The 26,074-nt window shown below is 42.8% G+C and overlaps 1 protein-coding gene and 1 long non-coding RNA gene across 3 annotated transcripts; both read right to left on the bottom strand.

The window, feature by feature from the left end:
- Positions 1 to 3,366: 3,366 nt before the first annotated feature.
- Positions 3,367 to 7,611, bottom strand: LOC135233248 (uncharacterized). The gene is made up of 3 exons (XR_010323794.1): positions 7,198 to 7,611; positions 6,711 to 6,826; positions 3,367 to 6,319 (listed from the first exon to the last, which is right to left on the bottom strand). It is a non-coding gene; the product is annotated as an uncharacterized LOC135233248 (long non-coding RNA).
- A 614-nt stretch (positions 7,612 to 8,225) lies between these two features.
- On the bottom strand, positions 8,226 to 23,864 carry tars1 (threonyl-tRNA synthetase 1). 2 transcript variants are annotated; one of them, XM_064296594.1, is made up of 19 exons: positions 23,631 to 23,864; positions 22,751 to 22,833; positions 22,269 to 22,459; positions 21,326 to 21,449; positions 20,499 to 20,620; positions 18,586 to 18,703; positions 18,428 to 18,492; positions 17,954 to 18,032; positions 16,155 to 16,301; positions 14,515 to 14,613; positions 13,815 to 13,981; positions 13,076 to 13,238; positions 12,134 to 12,271; positions 11,655 to 11,732; positions 11,450 to 11,550; positions 10,991 to 11,095; positions 10,245 to 10,317; positions 9,943 to 10,057; positions 8,226 to 8,888 (listed from the first exon to the last, which is right to left on the bottom strand). In XM_064296594.1, the coding sequence occupies exons 1-19, from the start codon at positions 23,680 to 23,682 to the stop codon at positions 8,740 to 8,742; spliced, it is 2,169 nt and encodes a 722-aa protein (XP_064152664.1). In that variant the 5' UTR covers positions 23,683 to 23,864; the 3' UTR covers positions 8,226 to 8,739. The 2 variants fall into 2 exon arrangements, with proteins under 2 accessions (XP_064152664.1, XP_064152663.1); XM_064296593.1 differs by having other exon boundaries at positions 22,751 to 22,831; positions 23,626 to 23,863.
- Positions 23,865 to 26,074: the final 2,210 nt, after the last annotated feature.

Raw genomic sequence — 26,074 nt, 5'->3', positions numbered from 1 at the left:
TGTAACGGACTGTTTACTTGAAGAGGCACTTTTCTTAAATTATTCTGAAGCCTCATTTGGATGTCATCACAATACATTTTCCAGAACAATAAAAACTACTTGCTGAAATAATTTATTTAAGAAAAGAAAAAAAATCTTTCCATGAACTGACCAATATGCCCACTTCAATTTGAACAGTGTGAAATTATTTAAAGCGATTTATTTTTGCACCTATACCTACATCTGTGGATATTTAATCCATTACATGGCAGATCAATCCAGAAACAGAGCACTAAAATAGTCCACTAAACATTGATGTATTCATTCAGATAATCCAGCAAGATAATGGATAAACCCTCATGCACCCATAGTTCATAAACACGTTCCCTCCTTGGGTGGATTTTTCCAAAGGAGAACTGGGCCTGAGCACCTCTTCCAGGGCTGCACTTAACATCCTTAACTCGGGACCTCTGGGAGGTTTCGCATTGTCCTCAGAAATGCATTTGTCTGCGAAGGACGAGAAGTTTGCTTAGCTCAACAGACCGTTTTGACCCTTTGTGGCCAGGTGCCCAGATGAACATATGGGGAAGATCTACCCTGCTGAAGGCAGTCATGCGTGTGAGATTCACTGACCTATCCTCAGCTCTCTGGTATATTTCAGGATGACCAGGGATGAGTTGTAGAGATGTCTCCCTTTAGATTTTAGCCATTCTCACCACCCTATTTGCACTTGCCTTCTCCACTGACTTCTTTAATACCCCTTTATGTAAACGTGTTTTTCTTTCCCACACCACGGAAACCCGCTTACCTCCTTTTTAGATCTGGAGTCTTTCGCCACCAGGTGGACTCGGGTGGTAATGCTAAGACACAAAAGTTCACAGCTCAGGAAGCATACTTGTGTACAGCAGTCAGAATGTGATTTTTAGATATTTTTCTATTTTAAAAATTAAGAATGACAAATGCTTGTACCTTTTACAGAAATATCACAATGGATTAGAGTTGAAATGGTCATTTTACTTTTAAATATGTAGTGCATGCTTATATTCATATGTTTGTAAGGATAGCTCTTATGACTGTGATCTGCAGGGCATATATGGTTGGAAATTTTTGGAAGTAAAATAAACACAAGTTAAATGAAACAGGAAATTAAAGAGCCTATCCCAGCATGCATTGTGCGAATACAATATAGACTGGTTGCCAGGACACATACACACCATTCACTCGCACACATCCCTACAGGCAAGGTACGATCTCTAAGTAGCCAAACTTGCGTGTCTTTAGACTGTAGGAGGAAACCCATGTGGAGAACATGCAAACTCCACACGGAAAGGCCCCAGCTGAGATTCAAACCCAGATTCACCATTGCGCCACCGTGTTGAATATTAATGAGTTAATTAATGAGGATAAACAGATCAAGAAAATGCATATGCCAGACGGTAATATTAAGGTAGGTGAAAAAATTCAATATAATTTCCTTCATCATGCTCTGTACTGAAAAGAATATTCTTCCATAAAATGACCACCTGCTGGCCACTGAGGTAACTCCCATGTATGTCAGGTAGTGTCAAAACATGCTTGGTTCAATGCCTCTATTTTTTAAATTTATTTAATTTAAATGCAGAGCCACACAAGGACTGTTAAAATGGTTTCTCTCCTGAAGGTCATTATGAATAGCTCAAAAAATATATAGCCCCCCCCCACCATCTACATTTTCTCTAGCCCCAAACCCTTGAGGCTTTTGAACAAGCTGCACACACAGACTGGACACACATACACAACTAGAGACCCTGGTCCCTTTTTAATTGGTGCTGAAAATTCCACTTCAACCAAATAACTGATGGCTTCTGAGGCTGGTTAATTATTCAGGATCTATAGCGCAGCCAAATGTAAAGTTTTTATTGGCCAGCTTTCAGACACTGGGCAGCAAGCCCATGCCGCAGCTGGGAAGTAGAAATCCAGCCACCTAATTGTCTACATTTAGTCGAGCAAATTGCATCTTTTCTGAGAAAACAGTGGGCTTCATTGTACCCCTTTCTCAGAATTTAGTGGGAACATGCAGTATTAAAAGCATCACCCAAACAAGGCAAAAGGGGAAGTCATTTTTTGTCGACTGAATATTTTGTCATGGACATACCATCTTGAAGACCAAGTATTTTCTTTAGTTGAAAGACAATCCTTGGTCTTCAAGATGGCATGACCTTGATATATATATGGCAAATTAAATCAGAATGTGGTATTATTATTATTATTATTATTATTATTATTATTATTAATAATAATAATAATGATGATAATAATAATAATTGTTGTTGTTGCTGTTGTTATTATTATTCCATGTTAATAATAATACTAATAATAGATCAATAAATACCAATCAATCAATAATAATAACAATAATTACATTTTTTCTTATCTCTTGAAGTATTTTTAAGAAATAAATCACTATGGCTATTAATGCCCTGTAATTCTACATGGATACAGTTTTCAACAAGTTTCCAAAAGTACTAAGACCTGGAGGACCATCTGTCAAAACTGCAAAGTAACTGTGTAGGCCATTCGAAGTGTTTTTGTTTTAACATGACACCAAAGTCTGCTTTTGCCCTTATCATTGCATTAAATGCTCTGTTCATCAGCTGTCTGTCCATCAAAACACAATCACATCTAAATCCATGCAAACCATTGCAGGCACAGTTCAGCATAAAGCAACACTTGACCAATAACGACCAATGATAATTGAGTTTTGGACTTGAAAATTCCATAGGTGGACCTGTCCCATGTAAGGGTTAAATCATGACACAGTCCCCCTTAGCCACTGGCCATAAGAGACACAGCTGCTGCCAGGAGGTTTATAACACGTCAGCTGCCAATTAAACACTCCCTGCATATTATTTCAGGCGCAGCTTCTCTGTGATTGGGCCGAGCGGGGTTGCCACACGCACAGTGTAACCTTGGGTGCGAGGTGTTATAAAATGGAAGGTATGCAGACCGGGAATGTTTGTCACACACCAGGAACAAAGATCTCTGTGATTGCTTCGCATAGACTGCACAGGTGTCCTGGCTCCTCAATTAATTTGTGCTGCAGGGCTATCAGAAAAATAAAATCCTACTGCCACGAAAAAGTACACATGCTAAGAGATGTACATGCTGTGTATGATTGTAGGGATGTTATTCAGAGGTGGTTTATCATTGGATATTTTTTGCCTGTTTAGTATGTTTAGCCTATTTGAAAATTGTGATCTATAATGAATGTTTAAATCAATGGTAAGGGTTATTTTGATGCACATTATTAAATTTAAATATAATATGAACACGATGGACTGACTAACAAACGAAGAAGAATTGGTCATGGTTCATTAAGGAGTTGGAATAAAACAAGACAGAAAAATATTACATGAATGGAAAACATTAATTTAATTATCTTAATCCAACACAGTAGTATTTATTCCATTATTCACTTCATGATCACAGCAAATGTATTTTTTATATGCATGTTTGTTCAGGCACCAGCACACACTCAGTCTCTCTCTCTCTCTCTCTCTCTCTCTCAATTTTCAATTTTCAATTCAATTTAAGTTGCTTTATTGGCATGAAATACAAATGTAATTATTTCCAAAGCATACATATATAATGTAAAATAATAATAATATTAAAATAATAATGATAAATGCAACAATATATACAAATATCAGCATTGACAGCAACAGATGTAAATAAAAAAATATGTACAATGTTTATATGGGGTGGGTGGTCACTCACTGTCCCTCAGGTTATGACAGGCTGAAATGAACTGTGCCGCAATTGGGGCTGTTGATCCTTCCCCTAAAAGAAATGCACATTTTTCTTCTTTTGATTTGAAATTAAAATTATTTATAATTTGGGATAATTTTTGGAAATATTTTTTTGTAAATAATTGTAAATATTACTAATATACTAATTTGTAAATATGTTGTGCAAGTAAGGAGGAAGTGTATCTCTGTTTCCACTTCCCTTGTTTTGCAGTGACCGCATATTCACTCTTCTTTTGGTACCCATGAGTTTTTGTATCTGCCTATTTCAATTGCAAGCATGTGGTCACTGAGCCTGTCAGGATCCGTCTCTGCTTTGTATCTCTGACAGAGAAGAGATACTCTGCCAGTGTGTATTTTCTATTTAGGGCCCGATAACAATTCAGTTTATTTTGGGATTGTGTTTCTTTGTTCCAATGGTCCAGATAGGAGTTTTTGATGTGTTTTATAATTTGGTTGACTCTAATTGGCTGTTGTGAAGCAGTGCTGGTCTGAAGCTGGTTTGCATTAGTATGTGTTAATGTTAGTCTAGAGAGGTTCAGAACCAGCTGACTGAGGGTATACTTTCCTGGGCTGAGCTCTTGGGTTTGGAGTGCCAAGAATTGTAAGGAGTCTGTTGGACTCATTTTTAGATGTTCAATAAAATTTAATGCCCTTTTTTGAATTTGAATGAGAGTCGGAAATCTGCCTAATTCAGCCCTGCATGCATTGTTAGGGGCATTGCTATGTACTTGCAATATGTTTTTACAGAATTCTGCATGCAGGGTTTCAGCTGGATGTTTCTCCCACTTGGTGTAGTCTTGCTGACTGAGTGGACCCCATATTTCGCTTCCATACAGCATGATAGGCTGGATGACACAGTCAAAGATTTTTAACCAGATTCTAATAGGAATATTTGTTTTATGGAATCTCCTTTTAATCACATAAAAAGCCCTGCAGGCTTTTTCTTTTAATGCATTCACTGCTAGGCCAAAGCTCCCTGACGCACTGATTTTTAGTCCTAGGTAATCGTAGTTTAGTGTGTGTCTAAACTACGATTCCTAGGACGGTGTCTCCTAGAGTAAAGAGGTATCTGTTTTCCTGAGATCTGGGCTTTTTTTGGAAGATCATAATCTTTGTTTTTTTTTCCAAATTTACTGTCAGTGCCCAGTTCTAACAGTCTTGTTCTAGCAGATCCAGGTTCTGCTGTAATCCTTGTTCAGTGAGTGACAGCAGGACCAGGTCATCTGCAAGAATTTAACGTCTGTGTTGTTTAGGGTCAGGCCAGGAGCTGAAGATTGTTCCAGTAACACAGCTAATTCATCAATATAAGTATTGAACAATGTTGGACTTGAACTGCAGCCATACCTCACCCCACATCCCTGCGTGAAGAAATCAGTTCTTTTTTTGCCAAGTTTCATTACGCACTTGTTTTTTACATATATTGATTTAATTATGTCATACACTTTACCCCCTACCCCCTACCTGATTGAAATCAGCCAAGAGCAACTTCCTCAAAACACAGAGCTGTTTCCATTTGTCAAACACCGAATTGAGCAAATTCTGCAGCATTTTACTCAAGAAATTTCCTGGAAATGCCTCTGGATGTTGCAAGCCTTCTGTTGCATGCAGAACTAGGTTGACAACTTTCCACTTCAGCACACTGCTAGAAAGCAGTGGTCTAAATGGCTGGCAAAGTCGCATCCCCTGTGTTTTCACCTCAGACTGGGACCCCAATACTTCTAAAGCCTGTTTAGCACGACTGAACGATAGCCCATGGGGTTTGGCCTCAGCGCAGTCCGTTCCTGATGTAGCACTGACCACGCTGACCAACTCCCAAATTGATCCCAACAGAACATTTAAATAAGCACTTAAAGCAGATAGCCACAAGTTCATATAATTCATGTCCACTTGCATGGCACTTCACCAATAGCAATTAAAAGTATTTTCCCCTTGACAGTACTTTTCTATTTTCTCTCCAGTAGCTGGTAGTAGCCAGTAGCCTCTCCGATTTCACCAGTGCCGATGTGACAGTGTGTCTACTCACTGATGCTTTTCTTCCACCTGCAGCTAAATTTTACCTGTATATCAAACCATACTAATCTGATATTTGATGAGTATATTTACTGGGAACTGACTGATTGACTGACTGACTGGTCGATCGATTGATTGATTGATACAATATCCATGATATCCTGAACAGGAGAACCAAGGTTTCACAGAAATATAGTTATCAGGAATACAGCAGTTGGAGTGCTCATCGTCCAGTCAGCAAGGAAGACCGGAAGTATCCATTTTAAAAAAAGGAAAATTTTGGTTTGTACCCAGTGCTCCTTCACAGGCTCCATTTATTCCAAATTTGTCTCCAGTTCATGCCATTCCCACCCACACAGGGACAATGAGGGGGTACTGCTAGAAGACAGTTGAGGATCAAATTGCGGGTAGATGGGTGGCTCGGTCAATCCAAACCTGATGTAAGCTGCTAGCTCAAACAGCATCCCCTCCAGATCATTCTTTGGCCTGGCCATGTCACTGAGGACCTTCTCCATTGGAGACAGCTCACTATTTTCACACACCTGGGAAGGAAAGGGAGGGAGGGAGGGGAGGAAGGAAGGAAGGAAGGAAAATGTTCCACACACGGTCACTGCCGTCCTGCTTTACATACAGTATGAACTCGCACAGTCACATATTTGGACAAAAAAGTGCTTCCCTTTTCATATTCTTACAAATGATCAGGAATTGGGCTATTAGGACCCAATATTTAGCAGTGTACCTTATAAATCTTATTTTCTTATACTGGTTAGGCAACAGTTAATTATAAAGTGAAGACTCAATTCCCTGTCTTGGGATTCATGTGCACATTACAGTTCAGAACTACAGTTCATAAATCCACTTTACAGTAAACAATATTATAACATACATTTACAATAAGAAGGGCCACTGAAGAAACTTAAAGTTGCACGTTACCTCCGATGAAATGTTTTCCAACCACAACATCTCCTCAGAAGTGAAATCCATTGTAGCACAGGGTTCGTTCATGACTGGACACGAAGAGTGGCATGTAATTTAGCCCACAGTCCGATCTATTCCGAAATAGAGCGTATTTAGAAAAATAATACATGCTGCAGGCACATTGCATCCTTAGCTAAACTGCTGGCACAATCGTGTGTATGAATGTACTTTAGACTGACAAATGCTATCCAAGAGGTTAAGGAGCCATTGAAATCAATATTATGTAAGCAAAGGGCCAATCTAGTTTGTCGTTTTACTGGATGACAGCAACGATCCTATTGCCAACGTACAAGTGCGTATAAAAGCATTTAATTGTGGTAATGGGTAACGCCTGAAATGGCTACACGCCATGACCTCCAGCTATAATTGTAACTAATTTAAAACAGTCATTGAAATTGTCCATTTTTCTGAAGCTCCCTAGAATACAGAAATTATTACTTACCTTACATAAGGAAAGGTATGTCTTACAGCTGATGGTGAAATTCCAGGTGTGCTCCCGTATTACCTTTCGAAGCTTTAGCTCCAATTTTGTCCCAAAAACGAACTGCCAATGTATTCAGTATTGTTCAGATATTTTGCTCAGCGAAGAACTCGCAGCAATTGCAGCTGCAGTCTACAGCTGAACGGAAAGTGAAAGCATATATAGGTTTTCTCTGTCGACCAAAACAACACCCTTCCTCGTCACATCATCGTCATTGCATAAAAACATTTCAATTGTGTGCATTTTGCATGTTATCCTAAATACCAGGTTTTATGAAGCATTGCAAGAGCTGAAATTATTGCACAGTACAAAAGATAAATGAACTATATTTAGTGTGAGGCAAAACAAATATATTTTAATTGACATTGTAAACAAACGTGAATGAAACTATACAACAATCGAAGTTTAGCATGCTAAGATGCTCGTCAAGAGCGCAGGTCACTCATCTAAAAATGAATTATAAATACACAGCACCACACCGTCATTTCCGAGAAAAGGAAAGTGAAAGTTAAGTTAGCCGGCTTTCGATTTGGTTCTACTGCGTGACAAAAGTAAGGCGGATTCTACAGATCAACCCAGTTTTGCCCCTTTTTATACCCTTTCCGATTGTTTAAGTCGGAATTCCCAATTGTTGATCCACAATCAGACCACCAAACACAAATCCTACCCTCCTGTTGGATAAAGTATTTTAGAAACATATTTGATATGGAATAAAAGGCATACCAGCATGCTGGCTATGATTTTGCAATTAAAACGCTGAGATTGTGTATTTGCAGGAGACAGAGGAACCACTAAGGAAATATGCAACTTTTCCCCCCTCCATCTCATTTCCAATAAAATGCTAGAAATTATGTTCTCCAAATTAATATTATGTTCTCTGCTCATTAATTTTTCAAACCAGTCAGCTGGTAATATTATCTCACACGGCAAGAAAACCAAGGGGCAATTTTCCAATCAAACCCACAGAATAATAAACTACAACAGCAAAATGAAAGATATTCCTTTATTGAAAATATGTCTTGACTTTTTTTTTAGGATTTTGTTCTGTTCCACAAAAGTACCACATTTCTGAAGTAGAGCATTCTGCCACCAGTGACAACAGGAACACAGACAGTCAAATCTGGAAGTCAAAAGTTTTTTTATTTTTAAAAGTAAAATGAAAACCTTTGTAACTGCGAGGCTAACCACAGAACCAACAGCATCATGATTTCAGAAAGATTTTGACAAGCACAAGGACCTAACGGTAGAGCTGATGAGAAACAGGTAACAATTACCACAGAAATAAATACTGTATCTTTGTAGTTAAACAGGTAAGGCATTACAATTCAAGTAAATTTCAGCGAAACTACATATGAAAATAAGACAAAGAAGCGTCTCGCGGTGTGGTTATGACAGCGAAATCATTTATGGAAATTAGACAAGGAAGCGTCATGTGCCGTGTAATGACACGGTTGCTCCACTGGTTGCTGATGGTAACTGTCCGGTGGAGGTTCGGGCACGGGCTCAGAATTCCTCTTCGGCGTTGCGGGTGCGCACGGCCTTTAGGTGGCGCAAGCGCTCCAAGCAGTCCTTCGCGCTCCGTTCCCCGTGGACCTTGTTGTCCCGCGTGCGCACGTTCACCGTCTCGCTGCTCTTCTCCTTCTCGCCAACCACTGACCGGGGGACCAGAAACACTCGTTAACAAGCATCACTGAAGACAGCTGCGTTCGAGTTTCACAGCAGGTTTTAAAAACGCACAGGCGACAGGGTCAAGCACTTGCTGGCGTCGCCAGCACTACTTTCTCACAACTATACTGTTCCAGACAACACACGGTTTCCGCCATGTAGCTTTTCTATTTTATATAAACTTTCAGTGATTATTTTTCATGAATTCTATCCAGGTTAAATTCAGGTTAATAAAACGCGCAATGAAACGATACATCCATGCCAGTCAGCGTGCGGCATAAACGTTACAACCCGGAGGATAATTTTGTTATCCTGCAGGAAAAAAAAACAGCAAAACACTTCTCACCACTGAAACAAATTCAGCACAAACCTTAATGGAAACCAATACGAAAAAGTGAAGAAACAATTACCCCTGCGGTAAAAATGACATCATTTGTTTGAAAAAAAAAAAAAAAGAGGTCAAAAATAGGAGCATGAAATGCTAATTATGATGTTGCGCCATAGGAGTTTAAACAACAGAGCTTTTTTATATATATATATATATAAAACAAGTAAACACTTGCCAATGCAGGTTTGTGCTTCTACATTAATCCTCTTGGTTTTACAGAGGCAATTAGCGCGCATAATCCCTCTGAAGTCTCACGCGAATTAGCGGCCTGATTACGAGACACTTCAATCAGTCCGTTCGGGCGGCCCTGGCAGCGATCGTTCGTCCGCGTTCGCTTTACATCAAAAACGCCATTTGATGAAGGTTAAGAAATCACGCGACAAAAAAAAAGAAAAAAAACCGCAAACCACATCGCACTCTGACAGGCAGGTAATTAGATGAAGTGGAGCTGAGGTTAACAGCCAACAGTCAACACGAGCTTTTTGGAACGCGTCGTTTACACAGACTTGGGAGAGAGGTGACGGACCGAGATTTCGCCTTCGCGTGCTGAACCTGTACCGAGTCCAGATTTAATCATGTAATGGCTGGGGATCGGATCAGATGTGGGTAAAATGACCCTGGGTTTGTGGCTTGGTGATGTCGGAGGTTCTCACCCAGGATGAAGTTGTACTGAGCCAGCTGTGCGTTCCTGATCTTCTTGTTCAGAGTGCAGCCCGGGTCCAGGTCCACGTCGGTCATGAGGCCGTTACTGTGGAACTCCTGCTGCACCTGTTACAGGAGAGGAGAAGCTCTGTAAAAGGACTCTTCCCCTTGGTTCCGTTAAACCAAGGAAAGAGTTTGACCTACATGAGGATACCTTAATAAACTAGATTTTGCAACTTTGTTGTCACTGACTGCAGCCAATTTTTGTGAGGCTGCAGGAGCAGGGGCGCCGCGTTGGCGCGGAAGCTCTTACCCGCTGGGCGTACTCTTCGCAGGTGGGCCCCACCGGCACGACCATCACCTGCCGCGGGGACAGCCAGAGCGGCCTGCGCGGGACGGAGACACGCGTCAGAGACCGCGACGGCCGCTTCGAACGCGCGGCGCAAACCCGGCTAGCGCAAGAATGCTGCTAGATTTAACACCCGAAATGCTGTGAAACTGCACTCTTTACTATACAGCCAAGTCTTAGCATTAGCATCTACTCAGACACAGACAATACTATTATTAAAGGTTCAGGAAAATTAAAACTGTTAATTTTATGAATTATTAATATTCATTCATTCACAGAATATTCAGTGAGTGCACGATACATGCTCACCCTGTCCTTATCTGCAGAAAAGGTCACGATAATCTAATAGCGTTTATTGCAATTTAATGGTTATATAATTGGATTAAAATCTTGAAAGAAATATTAAGAAGACAATCACTTCCGGGGAATGTAATCACAATTTGAATCCATTTTCCAGGACCTTTGAACTGTGAGAAATCCTTATGTAGCTCTAAATCAGTGCTGAATACATATTTTAAACTAAGCACAGTGCAACCAATGAAACACAACCACCACAAATCCACTCAATAACTGCAATATTATACAGATATAATTGAACTGAATACAGTAATAATTTAGTCATAATTTTAGCAACTAGCTATCAGGCACAACCAATGCGTTCTCTCACAGCTGATAGGCTGCGAACACAATGATGTCATGAGCATATTTACCATTTGCCCCCGTAGTTTTCAGTCAGGATGGCGATCATTCTCTCCACCGAGCCCAGAATGGCCCTGTGGATGATGACTGGTCTCTGCTTATCTTCACCGTCGTGGCTGAACAAATAAATCGACGTTAAACTGTGTCATGGACACCGCATTAACATTTCAAATATTAGAGTAAACGGTCAAAATTACCATGGCAAAGGCAAAACTCAAAATAGCGGTACGATACTGGACATGCAAACAACACGGCTTAATATTTCAGAACTCCCCCCCCTGCGCAGAGATGCAATGCGAAACTTCGCCACATGATGGCAGTGTTACTCATTACAGCGCTTGCATGTGAACTATCAGTGCGAGAACTCAAACAGGCTTCCGTTTAGAAATGACAACATAGTCTGAGGATCAGCAGAAATGGTACATGACACAACCTTAAGAGTGAATGTAAGAGAGAGTTAGAAGAAGCACCTGACGAAGGTGAGATTGAAACGTATTGGCAGCTGGAAGTCTAGCTGGATGGTGGCACACTGGTGGTATCTTCCAATTGCATCCTTGATCTCAATGTCGATCTGCGACGGAGGGCACAAACAGACGATCAGAACTGATCAGGTTCCTTCCCTTTCCCAGCTAAGCTGGGACAGAAGAACATTTTTTTTTAAAAGCCTTTGCCCACCTTTGGTCCATAGAAAGCTCCGTCCCCAGGATTCAACACCCACTTCTCCCCGAACTCATTCAGGCTGTTCTCCAGTTGCTGTGGGAAAACAAAAAGGAAACGACATTTAGCTTTACTTCATTTCAATGAGTGATTGCACATTATCACATTCACGCATTAGTCAGACAAGCAACTGACTGTTAGAAAATAATAATAATACGCCTTGGGAAATAAAAAGAAATCAGAACCATAATTTAGCATTTACGTGTTCTCTCATTCTTTCAATACGACGATACTGAAGTTCACAGAAATGTACAGCGTATACACACACGCAACATCATAACACATATGAAAGGTTTAACCCAATGCAAAGTATGAGAACGTTATGCACGAACAGAAGACCACACAACATGCTCCGTTCGTGATAAATTGCAGAGTCCATCAGCTGCGTGCGAGTAGCACAACCGCACCCTACGCGTGACCCTCGGCGCTTGCCGTACCTTCTCCGCTGTGTCCCACACTTCCTTCTCGCCCAGGAACTTCTCGGGCCGGGTGGAGAGTTTGAGCTTGAAGGTGAAGCCGAACACGTCGTAGACGGTGCGGAGGAAGTCCAGGCAGCCCTTGATCTCTCCCTCAATCTGGAGGGAGGGAAGAAGCGTGTGAGGTCACAGTGAGAGGGGCGGAGCTGACTTGACCACCCCGAGCCAGACGGAAGACAGAGCCGGGCTGAATGCAGTCAGAGGATGAGGAAAGACAGGCTCAGTCGCCGTGATTCATTGCCTTCACTGACGGCCATATATAACCAACAGTACCGAGCTTTAAACCCTTCACCCCCGATGTTCACATGGTTTTACTCAAGGCAATTATTTAATCAACATGACAGGCAAGACCACTGATGAAAGCAAATGAATAAGACTAGAGAGAGAGAGAGAGAAACAGAGGTGGGCAGACATGAGGGGTGGGGGCGGGGGGTGGGGGGTGGAGAGTGTTACGGTATTATTTTTAGAGTCCGTACTATTACACTCATTATGGCTGGTAGCCGTAGTGATGTGTAGGAAGTAGCTCAGTGAAGTTAGTTCTACATTTGTGGACACTGTGACTGGTCGGGTATGTGGGAGTCATTAAAAAGTTAAACTTCACATTGTGTCCGGAGTAAACAGAGAGAGTGAGAGAGAGAGAAGGGGAGGGAGGGAGAGAGCAAGGGAGGGGGAGAGAGATAGAGGGGGAGCCGGGAGAGAGAGAGAGAGAGGAGGGGGGTGGGAGAGAGAGATAGAGGGGGAAGCAAGAGAGGGAAGGGGAGAGCGGAAGAGGGGTCGAGTAGGAGGGAGCCGAGGGAGAGAGAGAGGGGGGAGAGGACGGGGAAACAGAGAGAGAGAGAGAGAGAGAGAGAGAGAGGCACAGCGGTGGACCCCAGGGCCGCCCCGCCGCACCACGCCGCGTACCTGGTCCATGGAGCAGAAGATGTGGGCGTCGTCCTGCTGGAAGCGGCGGACGCGGGTGAGGCCGGTCAGCGTCCCCGACAGCTCGTTGCGGTGCAGGACGCCGAAGTCGGCCATGCGGAGGGGCAGCTCGCGCCAGGAGCGCGGCCGGTGGTCGAACATCAGGCTGGGGGGGGGAGGAGGGGAGAGGGGAGAGGCCGGGTCAGAGCGTGCCATTACCCAACAGCTCAAACCTTCCCCACAGCTGCCTGTACAGCTCCTCAGCCATTTCCAGCAGGCTTGCCACTCGCTCTCATTTTCTTCATCCACGTACCATAGAGTGGTAAAACCGTGCATTTTACATGGCTGGTAGCTTGGAGTAGACAATAGTGTGTGTGAACAGAAGCCTGTGGGTTTCGACCCCAGTCTAGTACACTGAGGGTTCCATCCCCCAATCCACGACACTGAGGGTTCCAACCCCCAGTCCAGTACACCGCTATTGTACACAGTAAGGTACCTTTTCCTGACCTTCATGAGTAATCTACAGCTGTGTGGAAGAATTAATAATAAGCTAAATATAAACCATGAGCAATGCAGGTTTCCCAAGATACGATCAGTGTTAATACCATGTCGGCGGTATTAAATTGGCAGCATAATCATTGTGCCAATTCTAATAACTCCTTTTAGTTGGCGTTATTTTAGCATTGCATTATTCCCAACGATTTGACAAGCACAACAGTGCAAAGACGGAGGGGGTTTGTACCAGTGCCCCGGGCAGTTCATAGGCTTGAGAGCGAAGGTCTCCTTCTCCGCCTCGAAGGAGAACATGTTCTCGCTGTAGTGCTGCCAGTGGCCGGAGGTCTGCCACAGCTTGCTGTTGTAAATGTTGGGGGTCACCACCTCCTGGAAGCCCCTCTTCTTGTACTCGCTCTGAGGAAAGCCAACCCAAGAGAAGTCAATCACGGCGCTTTTTGGTAAAGGTACTGAATTACACCCAGTAAAGGTAACTATAGTACAGAGTCCTGGAATGTAAAGGTCTGTTGATTCATGCATGGCCTCTTGCACCCTCTAGTGGTCCTGCTGGGAACTAACATTCTGCTGACACAGCACCAATTTAATTACACACACAGCTGGTTTGAAATCACCATATGGTGACACTACACACACACATACACACATTATGCACGCACACATACACACACACACAAACAAAGATGTCCCATACATATGCTGTTGTATATGCTGTTGTAGATGTAGGCCCCCTTACTCACCCCGATGAACTGCACCAGGCTATTATAGATGTAGGCCCCCTTACTCACCCTGATGAACTGCACCAGGCTGTTGTAGATGTAGGCCCCCTTACTCACCTTGATGAACTGCACCAGGCTATTGTAGATGTAGGCCCCCTTACTCACCCTGATGAACTGCACCAGGCTATTATAGATGTAGGCCCCCTTACTCACCCTGATGAACTGCACCAGGCTGTTGTAGATGTAGGCCCCCTTGGGCAGGAAGAAGCAGCTCCCGGGACTCAAGTCATGGAAGAAGAACAGGTCCTGATCCTGTGGGACGAGGGGGGGGGGGGGCGTCAGAAATCCGCCGGCTGAAAAGAACGTCCTGCATGGCAGCCCCTGACGACTCCGCCGTCTGCGCGCCCTGGCCGATCGGCCCACTTGCGCGCGGGGTCCGGCCCTCGGCGCGACGCCCCGTCGGACCCCACGGGCGAAGCGACGGCGCTCCCTCAAATTATGACGCCTCGAACAGACGGCCACCCCCGGGCCCCGGGGTCCGCTGCCAACGGCCACGTTCCCTCAACGCTCCGCCAAATCGTTCATCCCACTCAGATCTAAACTCCGCAGAAACGCAGCCTACCCGCATCCTAAACGCTTTCACTGACTGTCATCGAAGGGTGAAGAAGACAGTCTGTCCAGAGCAGAATTAAGGGCATTAGAAAATCGAACAGAGCAGTTCGACTCCATTAAAACACAGGAATACGACAAAATAACTGTAAATCGTCTAATGCCAGAATAAAAGATTAGGATAAAAGGTAAGCTATATTTCACATTTGGAATCATTTTGAATGGAGATGTAGATATAAGTTGAAACCCCCTGGAGAGTCCAACGCCTTAAACCATCTGCAAGCTATTTTAACAGGGTTTTTTTTTTTTTTACCCCCCAAGCAAAGAAGCAAGGCTTGAATCTCGAACAGTAGGATCACACCCCGGCTTTGTCTCCCACGCACAGAAACCGGTACAGTACCGGCTTGCAGCCAGCTCTTCTTGTGATCAAACCTCGACGACGTCAAACAGACGCCAGGAGACTCGACAGTCAGGATAAATTTACGTTTCGGTATAAAGACGAGATGGAGAAGTTGCGTCCACCCACACAGTCCTGATCAGCCTGTGGAAGAAGGATGGAAGCAACCACCGGCCAGGAACGGAAGTGTCCATTTTTAAAATGTTTATTTTAATTTTTTGGAAAGGAGAAGAGTATTTTGTGCCAGAGTAATCCTATTTCCTCTAGTCAATCAGCTGATTTTCCCATTCTGTCTAACAAATTCTATTTCGCAGTATGTTGTGTAACACAGGGTTTTCCTTGCCACGTAAACATGCCTTTCCTAATCCTCTAAAACCAATGTTTGTCTTTCCCAAAGCAAACACAAGGGGTCTAAAGGCAAAAAGCCGCACTACGGCACACTGCACCGCGGTGTTCTGCTTACGGTTACCTCCCAAGTGCACCAGCTGGAGCTGGAACCGCCTACGATCGGTTCCAGCGCACACACCGCTGCTACGGCAACCCACGCGTTTCCGACCGTCCGAGGAATGCCCGAGACGCATTGAGGATTCTACGCGAATCGCGAATCGAGGCAAGCTGGATCTGATCCTCTCGGGTTTGCTTGTGAACGCCCACGCGGTGGGCGTCTTTTGCTTGAGGTGACTGACCCCCCTAAGAGCAGCCAAAACGCCCTGTGAGGCCTACTCGACCAAGTCAGCTTAAGGCCATTCCCTGAACCCCCCCCACCCCCCCCACCACAGCGGATAAAGCCCGATATGCAGCCTGTGCTTACGGTTTTTTTGGCAGAGTTTTGGAAAATCTCACTCACCCGGCCCAGTTTGCGGTGGTCCCGGTTCTTGGCCTCCTCCTGGAACTTCTCCCACTCCTTCAGCATCTTGGGGTCGGGGAAGGAGATCCCGTAAATCCTCTGCAGAGACTCCATGTCAGCTTTCCCCTCCCAGTATGTGGAGGAGTTCTGGGAAAAATAAAGGAACAGACTCACAACCGCTCCAACAACTTCAACAGGGCAAAACCTTCAGATAACCGAGGAGAAACCCATCAGTGGAATTCACAGTAACAACACAGCACATTATCATGCAAAACCATACATGAAAAACAGACTTGATTCCAGGTGCTGTTAAAATTAACTACATAAAACATATACAACAATACATTAAACAATACATTGAAGAGATTACAGAAATAATGTTATGAATATTAACACAGTGAATGAATTAAGACCACTTGGGTCACTGAAAACAAGTTTACAGTTGGATGGGAAGTTGCATTTCATTTTTTTTTTTTTTTTTTTAACTGGCAGACCAAAAAAAACTTTCAGTAAAACGGATCACAAATGACAACAGCTGTTCTTATATTTTATGAGCGCTTTCAGAAACCCTTATAAATGTTAATTATGTTTAGCAATCATCATTTCCTGCGAAAGGAACCATCGAGACTTCTGGCATGTTCACAGGGAGGGAAAAAAAACAAAACATATTTCCAGCAAAACAAAACGTTATTCAAGAAAAGAATGCGCATCTTTTTTTTTTTTAAACCACACATTTCAAACGCTGCCAAATGAGGACTGTTAAGGAAAAAAAAAAGCCAAAAGCCCATCTGGACCCTAATTCCTCAAAGTAACCGGACTGAAAATTGGGAGAAATGGGAGGAAATAACATGGTTGTTTTTGCATTATGCACAACCACGCTGGCACCAAAATATGCCGCGGCACTGGGGAGAGGCTCTTACTGTAGAACGAGGAATTGCGGTCATGGTCCCTGTCACCGGCAGAGCTGCTCTTATTCCTGTCGGCAATTGCCTTTTAAATCGTTGTCTGGAGCGATCTTGAAACTGAACTCAATTTCAAAATGGTTCTCGCGCATTTGATATCTCAGTAATGCTCAGGCAGAAACCTCATTTTTTTGACAAGAAACATTTAAGGAGGCTTTTAATCTGGAAAGAAAATCGATACTCAAATTTAAATCGCATTAAAATGTCATTTGTATTAAACAATGGCTGGCAGTGGGCTGGGCTACAGTGAGCACCCAGCTCTGTAACATTCCAAAAAGAAGAGCCATAACACAGCCATTTCCTCTCCCCACGTGGTTCGTTACCACAACCAAGAGCCGGTTTCGACGCCGCAATCGCTAGCAAAGTGCCATGTTACCGTGGCAACTCATCCCCTCAACGAGTTCAAGCGGTGACCCCACCCACTTGCCTAGCTCCACCCATTCGGCCCTGCGATGAACTCGCTGTGCTGTAGGTGGTGGGAAGTGGGCAAGCAGATGTGTGTGTGGGAGATGATGAGGAATGAAAGAAGCCAGCTGCTAATGCCAACACGCAAAGCGAAACGAAAGCCAGCCGCTAACTGCACTACGCAAAGCTAAGTGAAAGAAGACAGCCGCTAACACCAATACGCAAATGCAAACGGAAAAAGTCAACCGCTAACGTCAAAGCGCAAAATAAAACGAAAGAAGCCAGTCGCTAACGCCAATACGCAAAGCAAAACGAGGCTAGAAAAACCAAGCGGAAAACCAAAAATGTTTTGTCTCTGCTACTTCATAGGATTTACACTCTGCTTGGTTTTGAAAGTGCATTTATATTTGTTTCATTTATAATTATGTTCACCTTGTGGATCTTCAAGGCCTTGATCTTTCCAGTGTGTCTGACGTGTGGCCCCCTGCAGAGGTCGATCAATGGCCCACACCTGCGGAACAGAGTCGAGTCACAACCGGGCGCGTCCTGTACGTAAAGCAAACGTCATCATCGCCAACGCCACGCCCTCACGCCCTCTATAGGCAGTAATGAGGGGACAGCCAGGTTTCATTAAACACATAATGGGAGGAGCCTGAATGACCTGTCAATCTCAGTCTTTGACCCAATTAAAATGTTTTGTCTCTGCGAAGCAAAACGGGTTTGGGCTTGCTGACAGGGATTGGTACACATTTTGGATTTATTATTTCCATCACTACACAATAGACCCCTGCAGACATTCCACCATATGTGCTTTTTAGATATACGCAGACATCCAATTTTATACATTTTCATTGCCATCAGATTGGGGCAAAGAGAAGCTCTTATATTAATGTGCAAAGTTCCCACCTGTAAACAGTAGTTGTTGGAGTCTTCACTTTCTCATTCAAAATCCTGCACTTAAACTTATTGTACTGAAAAGGAAGAAGAAAAAAAAAGTACAGTTGAAGAGGCCTGGCAATTTCACAGGATGTTCTTCTCTTTCTTTAAAAAATAGGTCACGTTACCTTGAACATTTCCAGCAGGGTCTCCTTCTTGATCTCTAGCCTCTCAAAGGGCTGCTTCTCCTTTATAATCTTCTTGCATAGATTCTCCAGACCTGGGAAATCATGGCTCGACACACCCCTGTAGGGAAGAATGACACCGAACCCATCAGTACCAGACAGCTTCCTTTAACCCTATAAAGGTTAAAAGTCCACAAATATGTGATTAGAATGTTCTTAACTGAACATTCTAATGCTGATGTCACAATCACTACTGGTAACTGAAAGCAATGGAGTTCTAGAACACTGGCTTAGAATTTTGAAGAAAAAAAAATTCAAATCACCTTTAAAAAAATAAATAAGAAACTCTTCAAAGGGTTAAAAGGTATATAGCTTCAGGGTACAGGGCGGCAGGGGGTGGTCGAGGGACCCCAGCAGAGCAAGGAAGTGGCCGACAGTAAAATAATCTCTCTGAATTCCACAACCATGAGAGCGCCCTCCATATAAAACTGAATAATTCATATGCCCTGCCCATTCAGAAACGTTGCCTGAAATATGCGGTGCCAGACGAAAGGCCAGGTTCACGCGCTTGTGCAGAACGGTCTGCGTTCTCAAGATCTTTGCTCAAGACTGGCCATTAAATTATTGTTCAGTACACAAGCCTTTAAGGACTCCGACTCCCATCCGTCAAGTTGACACATCTGAAAAATATTAATGCAGTCAATGGCTCCAAGCTTCTTTTCAGGTTCTACCACAACGTTCTCTTAAAGATTTGATTGAACAAATTCTATAATTACTGGTGCCCTTGCATGCATACTACTGGCAAATATGACTGTGTCATTGTATGTCTGTGTGTACGTAAACGAGCAAATGCATGTGCGTATGGACCAAATGCCACATTTACATGACATGTATATTCATGGCTCAAAGTCATGTGACAGGCTTCCTTGACTATTTTTAAATACCACTCAATGTGTCAAACTGGTTTTGTTTCTACTGTAATTGTAATTCCAGAAGTCTAATAAGCCGCAAATGGTTCTTAATGAGATCCTTCTGAAGTCTAACGAGGGGATGATTTAGTCTCTTAAAGCCACATTATATCAGACATTGATATGCATGCTACAATGAATAAATCTCCAATATTAATTTGAGGACTTTCAATCAGTCAGACCAATTCTCAGACAGCTAATATTTTAATCTTCTTCAATATGCTAAGTAGCCAATGATTGACTTAGAAGGTGGTCGCATTTTTAATTGATTAATTGTTTGGAGTGACAGGTGAAATGAGCGGGTTACGAAATGGTAAAAGTGTGAACATCTGCTCGCTCAAACTAAACCATTTGTAAAATTATGAGTTCGAAGGCAGAGCACGTGGCAATGGGCCCAAACCTGCGTTGGGCCAAAATCAATTTCGAGTATTTAAATGCATTCTTGCGGTAACCTGAACTGATTAAGAGACCGGCTGGCTGGAATGAATATAACCATGCCCAGGGATGCCTCAAGGCAGTTTGAGAACCCTTGTTCTACACCCTCATATCACGCCATGAAGGCACTATATGGCGCTATATCAGTAATGCTGCCAGTTGTGTACCTTGAAGTAGCAGCATAAGGTTAATGAAGGCATTACAAACTATGAAGCAGTAAAATTTTGCTCACAATTGTTTTTTATGCAGCAGTAATATAACGGTAATAAATGTGCTATATACCATTAGTAGTGGCGTTGCAATCATTAAAGTGTTACAGCCACTATAAAGTGCAGGCTTTTGGTGATGTTATATAACACAAATGATGAATGTGCCCATGAAGAAGACTTGAAGAACACTATAAAGTAATTATTTCATATTCAGATGGGGAATGAGGTCGCACACTTTGACAAATGACCTTAACCGGATGAGGGAAGCTTGTATTCTTGCCACCACGTGGTTGTTGGCACTCACTCGTTTTCGAGGTACATGTCGTAGTAAAACCCGTTCTCTATGGGGGGTCCGTAGCACAGGCAGCCTCCGTAGACCCTCTCCATGGCCTCGCCCATGATGTGGGCGCTCGAGTGCCAGTACACCTGCAAAACAGAGAGAGAGAGAGAGAGAGGAGAGTCACCGCCAATCCCGCAATCCCTCGCGGTCCCCGGACGGCGAGGCCGGGAGAGTCTCTCACAGCGCCGGCTGCGCCTCCTTTCCCCCGACGGCGGTTTTTCTCCCGCCCGAGGAGGGCAGTGTGCGCGCGCGGCGTGTTCCGCCGGCGGTAACCCCGCTTAGTATTCCGAAGGATGAAACGTAATGAGCCAAATTACCTCTCCACAGGTGGCTTTCCAGAATAATCACTCAACTGCCATTCACACCGCTCCTTTCGAATAAATAACAGTAATAAAAATAACCTTGGTGAAGCTTTCGCTTTTCCCTTTCGCGTTTAGCCATTTAGCAGATGCTCTTATCCGGAGTGACTGACGTTCTTTATATACAATCCATTTATACAGCTGGGTATTTACACAAGTAATTCCGGCTAAGTGCCTAGCCCAAGGGTACAACAGCAGCACCCCACCTGAGAAGGGGATCTACCACCTCGGAGTTGCACACCCGGTGCCCCAACCGCTGCGCTACACAGCAGTACCGCCACCCCAGTTGTAAAACGCTGGCTTCTACATCGCAGTCATTGTGGAAAACTAAATGACCGGTAACCGCCAAGGACAGAATTTTTCCGCAATGCCACGCGCACACAGTCGGGAGTAAAGTAAGATCTTCCTCGTTTCGTCCGCGTGAAGACTCACCGCTTGCGCCTCCTCGTCGTCGAACTTGAGCAGCTGCAGGCTGCAGTCGGCCTCCAGAGGCCTGTCCAGGTCCCACACGTCGTTGTTCACCTTGGCGATCACCGTGTTGTCGGCCAGACCTTGACTGCGGCGTAAGAAAACCACAACGACGTGAGCCATGCTTACGGGAGTGTTCATGAGCAGCGACCATCATCGTACTCACCCAAAAACGACATCAGTTGTGCGTTTTATAACATCAGAAATGCCCACCACACCCCGAAATGCTGCCGATTCAGAATTCTACACAGGATGATGCACTGTGCAATACCTAATTTCATGTATTAAGAGCAAATTACTTAACAAGACTTGGTAAATTTTCATGGATGCAAATTTCACAAGAAATAATAACCAGGACATTGCAGCACACAGCTAAATCAAACTAACTCTAACATGGACAATGTGTAATATATTATTGTTAAAATTACTCAAGCAAAGTTCATTTTGCCCTGAAAATCCATGCACATTTACATAACATAACGACTAGAACAGACCATTCAGTCCAACAATGCTTGCCATTTTCCTGACTAAATTGTACCAAGTGCTCTGATTACCTACTGAGTAGATGATAGCCAACTGTACCAAGCCTGGTCTTGAAAACCCCCAGAGTTTCAGCCTCAATCAAATCACTCGTAAGTCTCCTTTCACTAAGCATCTTAATTAAGTCTTTCCACATAGCTTTTATCTTTCATACCAGAAATCTATTTAGTTGCCTTTCTTTGAACCTTTTCCAGAGCCTCTACATCATTCTTGTAGTTCGGAACTGCACACAATATTCCAACTGTGGTCCAATAAATGTATTGTATCAGATAAGTATAACTTCCAGGAATTTATACTCAATACTTTTGGCTATATATCCCAATAACCACGGATGATGCTGTGTGTTTCCTCTACTGTCCACACTGACCTGATCCCAGAGGCCACCTGGTAAGGGGTGGTTCTCCATGACTCGCCATCCACCACTTTCCCGTCGGGAAGAGTGATTTTGATGGGCTTGCTGTCCTTGGCCGCCCTCTCCGCCAACAGGGCGTCGTGCTCGTCCTTCAGCTTGCTGTACAGGGACAGGCGTTCTTCGATGTACTGGGGCGGCGGGTTCAGCTGAGGACATACGATATGGGACAAAGCAGCGGTCAGAGATGCTGAACAAAGCAGCTGGGAACTTTTCAAAATGAAATAAACTTTCAGAGACTCCATGATCTTTCTGCTTGACAGAACCTTCTAACGGAGACCATTCGAGGGCCATATGCTACTGTTTAGTTACATGGTTAGTTTCTCTTTCCTCCATACAGCTAAACTGTGAATACATTCATGATTTCACTTTTCTTCTTGGGTTCTGTGTGCCAACAATGATTACAAAGGTGTGTGTTGGGTACCGGTCACAGCCCTTACCTCAGATTTACCCACTGTATCTCCTCCTCCCTTATTTTTCTTTTTTCCTCCATCTTTAATTTTTTTGTCTCCTGCACCATCCTGAAACAGAATTCAAATCAATAACAATGTCATTATTACAACTTGTCTTTCAAGCAAGAAAGGGCAGCCCCACCCATTGTAAAATCAGGAAACAAAACAGAAAGTAGATCAGTCTCATCAGTGCTTGAACAGGAAAACCGCAGTAACTAATCAGAACTTTTCCCAGAAATGTAGCTACCTCCATAACCGCAGTATTATGGCAACGCCTACAACAAAGATCCACAGTGAAATTAGTCACGTTAAGATATAATGACAAATCCATCTGTCAAACACATGCGGCTACCTAGTTAGACAGCAAGTTTTAATGTACCCAATAACTGCTTAAGTAGAATACTGATGCAACACCATGCAACATCCTTGAAATAACCCGTAGCTTTTGTATGAACAGGAATATCTCGCTACCTTAAGTTAGTGATGTAAACTGAATCATATTAAACTGTTTAGTATACTCTACGCGTTAAGCTCCCGAACTAGCAACTATGAAACTATGAGACTAGCTAGCGTTAAGTTAGCCAAACTGATCTCTGGCAGAAGCTAAACGTAGCTTTCTGGATGTAGCTCTGTAATATACCAATAAGTTAGCATGCTGTTCAACTAACGCTAACAAATCAGAAGAAACATGTGTAGCTTGCTAGCCAGACTATCAAAGTAACATTAGGTCTCTACCCTTTGCACGGATAATATCTATTTAGCTAACCAGAAGGTATTGAAATTTGTGACAGCAGGCATGAGGTAGACTATATACAAGTTAGCTAACTTAGCTAGTCGCAGTGGCTACACGGCTACATATCTACCTTGTTATCTTCGACTTGCAATCCTTCCATCTGCCGTGTAACTTTATCTTCGTCCATGAATAAAGTGAAGAAACAATCAGATTTAAAATTCCGTTATTTGAGAGAAAAGCTATGCTTGGTTCAGGCAACTAAAAAGGCAGATTCTAAAGCACACCGTGCCACTTGCCGGTGTCAGTACGTCACCCGGATATTACGAGTCCGCTTCATACTTCCAATGCTGATGCAACACACTCGTGAAAGGCGGGCAGGTTGGATTGATTGACAGAATTATATGCGTATCATGGTACTTTAAATCGTCACGGTAGGCGGAATGTCGATAGTGATTGGCGGATTTGACGTCGCAGTTTATTTTCATCACGAAATTTTTATTCTTCAGAATTTTTTTCATGGTCAGACACATGGTGGGTCCTCAGCTTCATTTGCGATTTTGCTATGCTCTTATCAGTAGGACACCAGACAGCCACTGTGACAGACATTTACATATTGAATGTTGCTTTAAAATATTAGCTTTACTGGCATTATTTACCTACCTTTACATCCATTTATTAGGCTAGAGAAATGTGTCATTTTCAATACTGAGCAGTCAACAGTTTTCAGTTGCTGAGCAGTGAGCACAGTATGTGTACTGCTGCATGGGTTACGGGGTATGATATTGCTGTCAACTAACATAGAGCCAACATGGGAATTATATGTAAATATATACACTATATAGATCATATATTATCACAGATTATATATTTAACAGTTTTTTCTTATTTATTTATTGTAAAAGGGATTAAAACAAAAAGTGATCAGAAGTAAAGGTGCCGTGTATTCAAAATGTAATATAGCCTACTGGATGCAATATATATATATATATATATATATATATATATATATATATATATATATATATTTTTTTTTTCCCTGTGCATAAAAGGGCTCTTGTTAATGGAGTACATTCCAAAGCCTGGGTTTTTCCATTTCTTAAAAGTTTCTCCAGACTCCTTAAAATGGGATGCTAATGAGGGCTTCTCAGTTTAATGCAACAATAAGTGGAACCCTGGTGATTTTAAAGTATTTGTGCACTGAGGTGTTGCCTGCAGTCCTTTACAGTCATGTCCCATTACTCATAACGTAAAGAGCGGGAAGAGAAGCGCAAAATTAGTCTTGAAAAAATAATTTCGCAAAACAAAATGTCAACCTGACAGTATCCTGACAACTCTGAAGATGCTTGCCAGACATGATGTTTCATTTTGTCCAGATCATTAGAAAGTGCCATCCCAGCAGTGAATGGAATAGCTCATAGGACTGAATGTTGCCTGTCACAAGAATTGTCTGATAGCCATCTCCTCTCCTGACCTCAATTATTTCAGGTTTAAGGCATTTACAAGTGTTCTGTGTTGCCGGTGGAACTGTCTTGCGTAAACAAGCTGCTGTTTGAAGTGGATATTGGTCTCAACAAATGAAAACTCATAAGAACCAAGTCACTACAGAGGCAATCATTAACTGGAGCCACAAAACAATGTCTTTAAATTATAAAAAAGAAATACTTTTATACAAGCTTTGAAATGCCCATAATGAACCTTGAATTGTGTTCTATGGTACTGTTTGATTGCAAGTTCTCTTAGCTAAGGCAGTTCATTTTTAATCTGGCACTTTCTGATGGATCTTTTAGGTGCTAAATGAGATGTGGGAAATGTTTCTGGTTTATTTTGCGTACGTGCCATATGTTTGCCACCCCAGAATTATGCAAAATGGTTTCCCTCTTTAATTTCCCAACATGCAAATGAACCTTTCAGAATGGTGTAATCCTTGCAAGTGATCAGCTCTCTGAATGCAGATTGATTATGTTAATGCAAAATTGTCCTTTTGATTCCCCAAAGATATACTTGCCAATGTTTTGAAAAATTGTTGGTGCTGTAAATCTTACCTGTTTGTCACTGGAATTGTGTGTTTGTGTTTGTGTGTGTGTGTGTGTGTGTGTGTGTGCGTGGGTGGGGTGGGGTTGGGGGGTGGTTGTGGATCGGAGGGTGGCTCCATTTATGATTGCTAATTTCATTTTCAGTTATTGGACATCACTAAGGAGCTGTTCCTGTAAAGTCAAACAGACATCAATACTGTATGTCTGCCAGTATGATAATTTCTTCAATGACATTGGCACATTTCCCTTCAAAAGTTATACACATTTTTGTTTATTTTCTATACTTTATTCGCTTTCTGGGTGAAGATCAAATGATTACATTTAATCATGCATAACTAATGTATTCAGTACTGTCCAGTAAGCTTCCTGTTCCGAAAGCAATTCGCAATTATTTTCGTATTGAACTATATCCCTTCGAAATTAATCATGTGATGCTTTTAATTTAGTTTAAGTTATTTGCTGTCTGGTTCATTATTTCTCTCATAACCCAGGATAGTTAAGATTATGCAGAATGATTAATGCATTATTCCCAAATGTAACATGTGT

Source organism: Anguilla rostrata, chromosome 10 (genome assembly GCF_018555375.3).
Source record: "Anguilla rostrata isolate EN2019 chromosome 10, ASM1855537v3, whole genome shotgun sequence".
Lineage (NCBI taxonomy): Eukaryota > Metazoa > Chordata > Actinopteri > Anguilliformes > Anguillidae > Anguilla > Anguilla rostrata.
The sequence above is the reverse complement of the archived record's forward strand: the minus strand, read 5'-3'. Positions and strand labels throughout refer to the sequence as shown.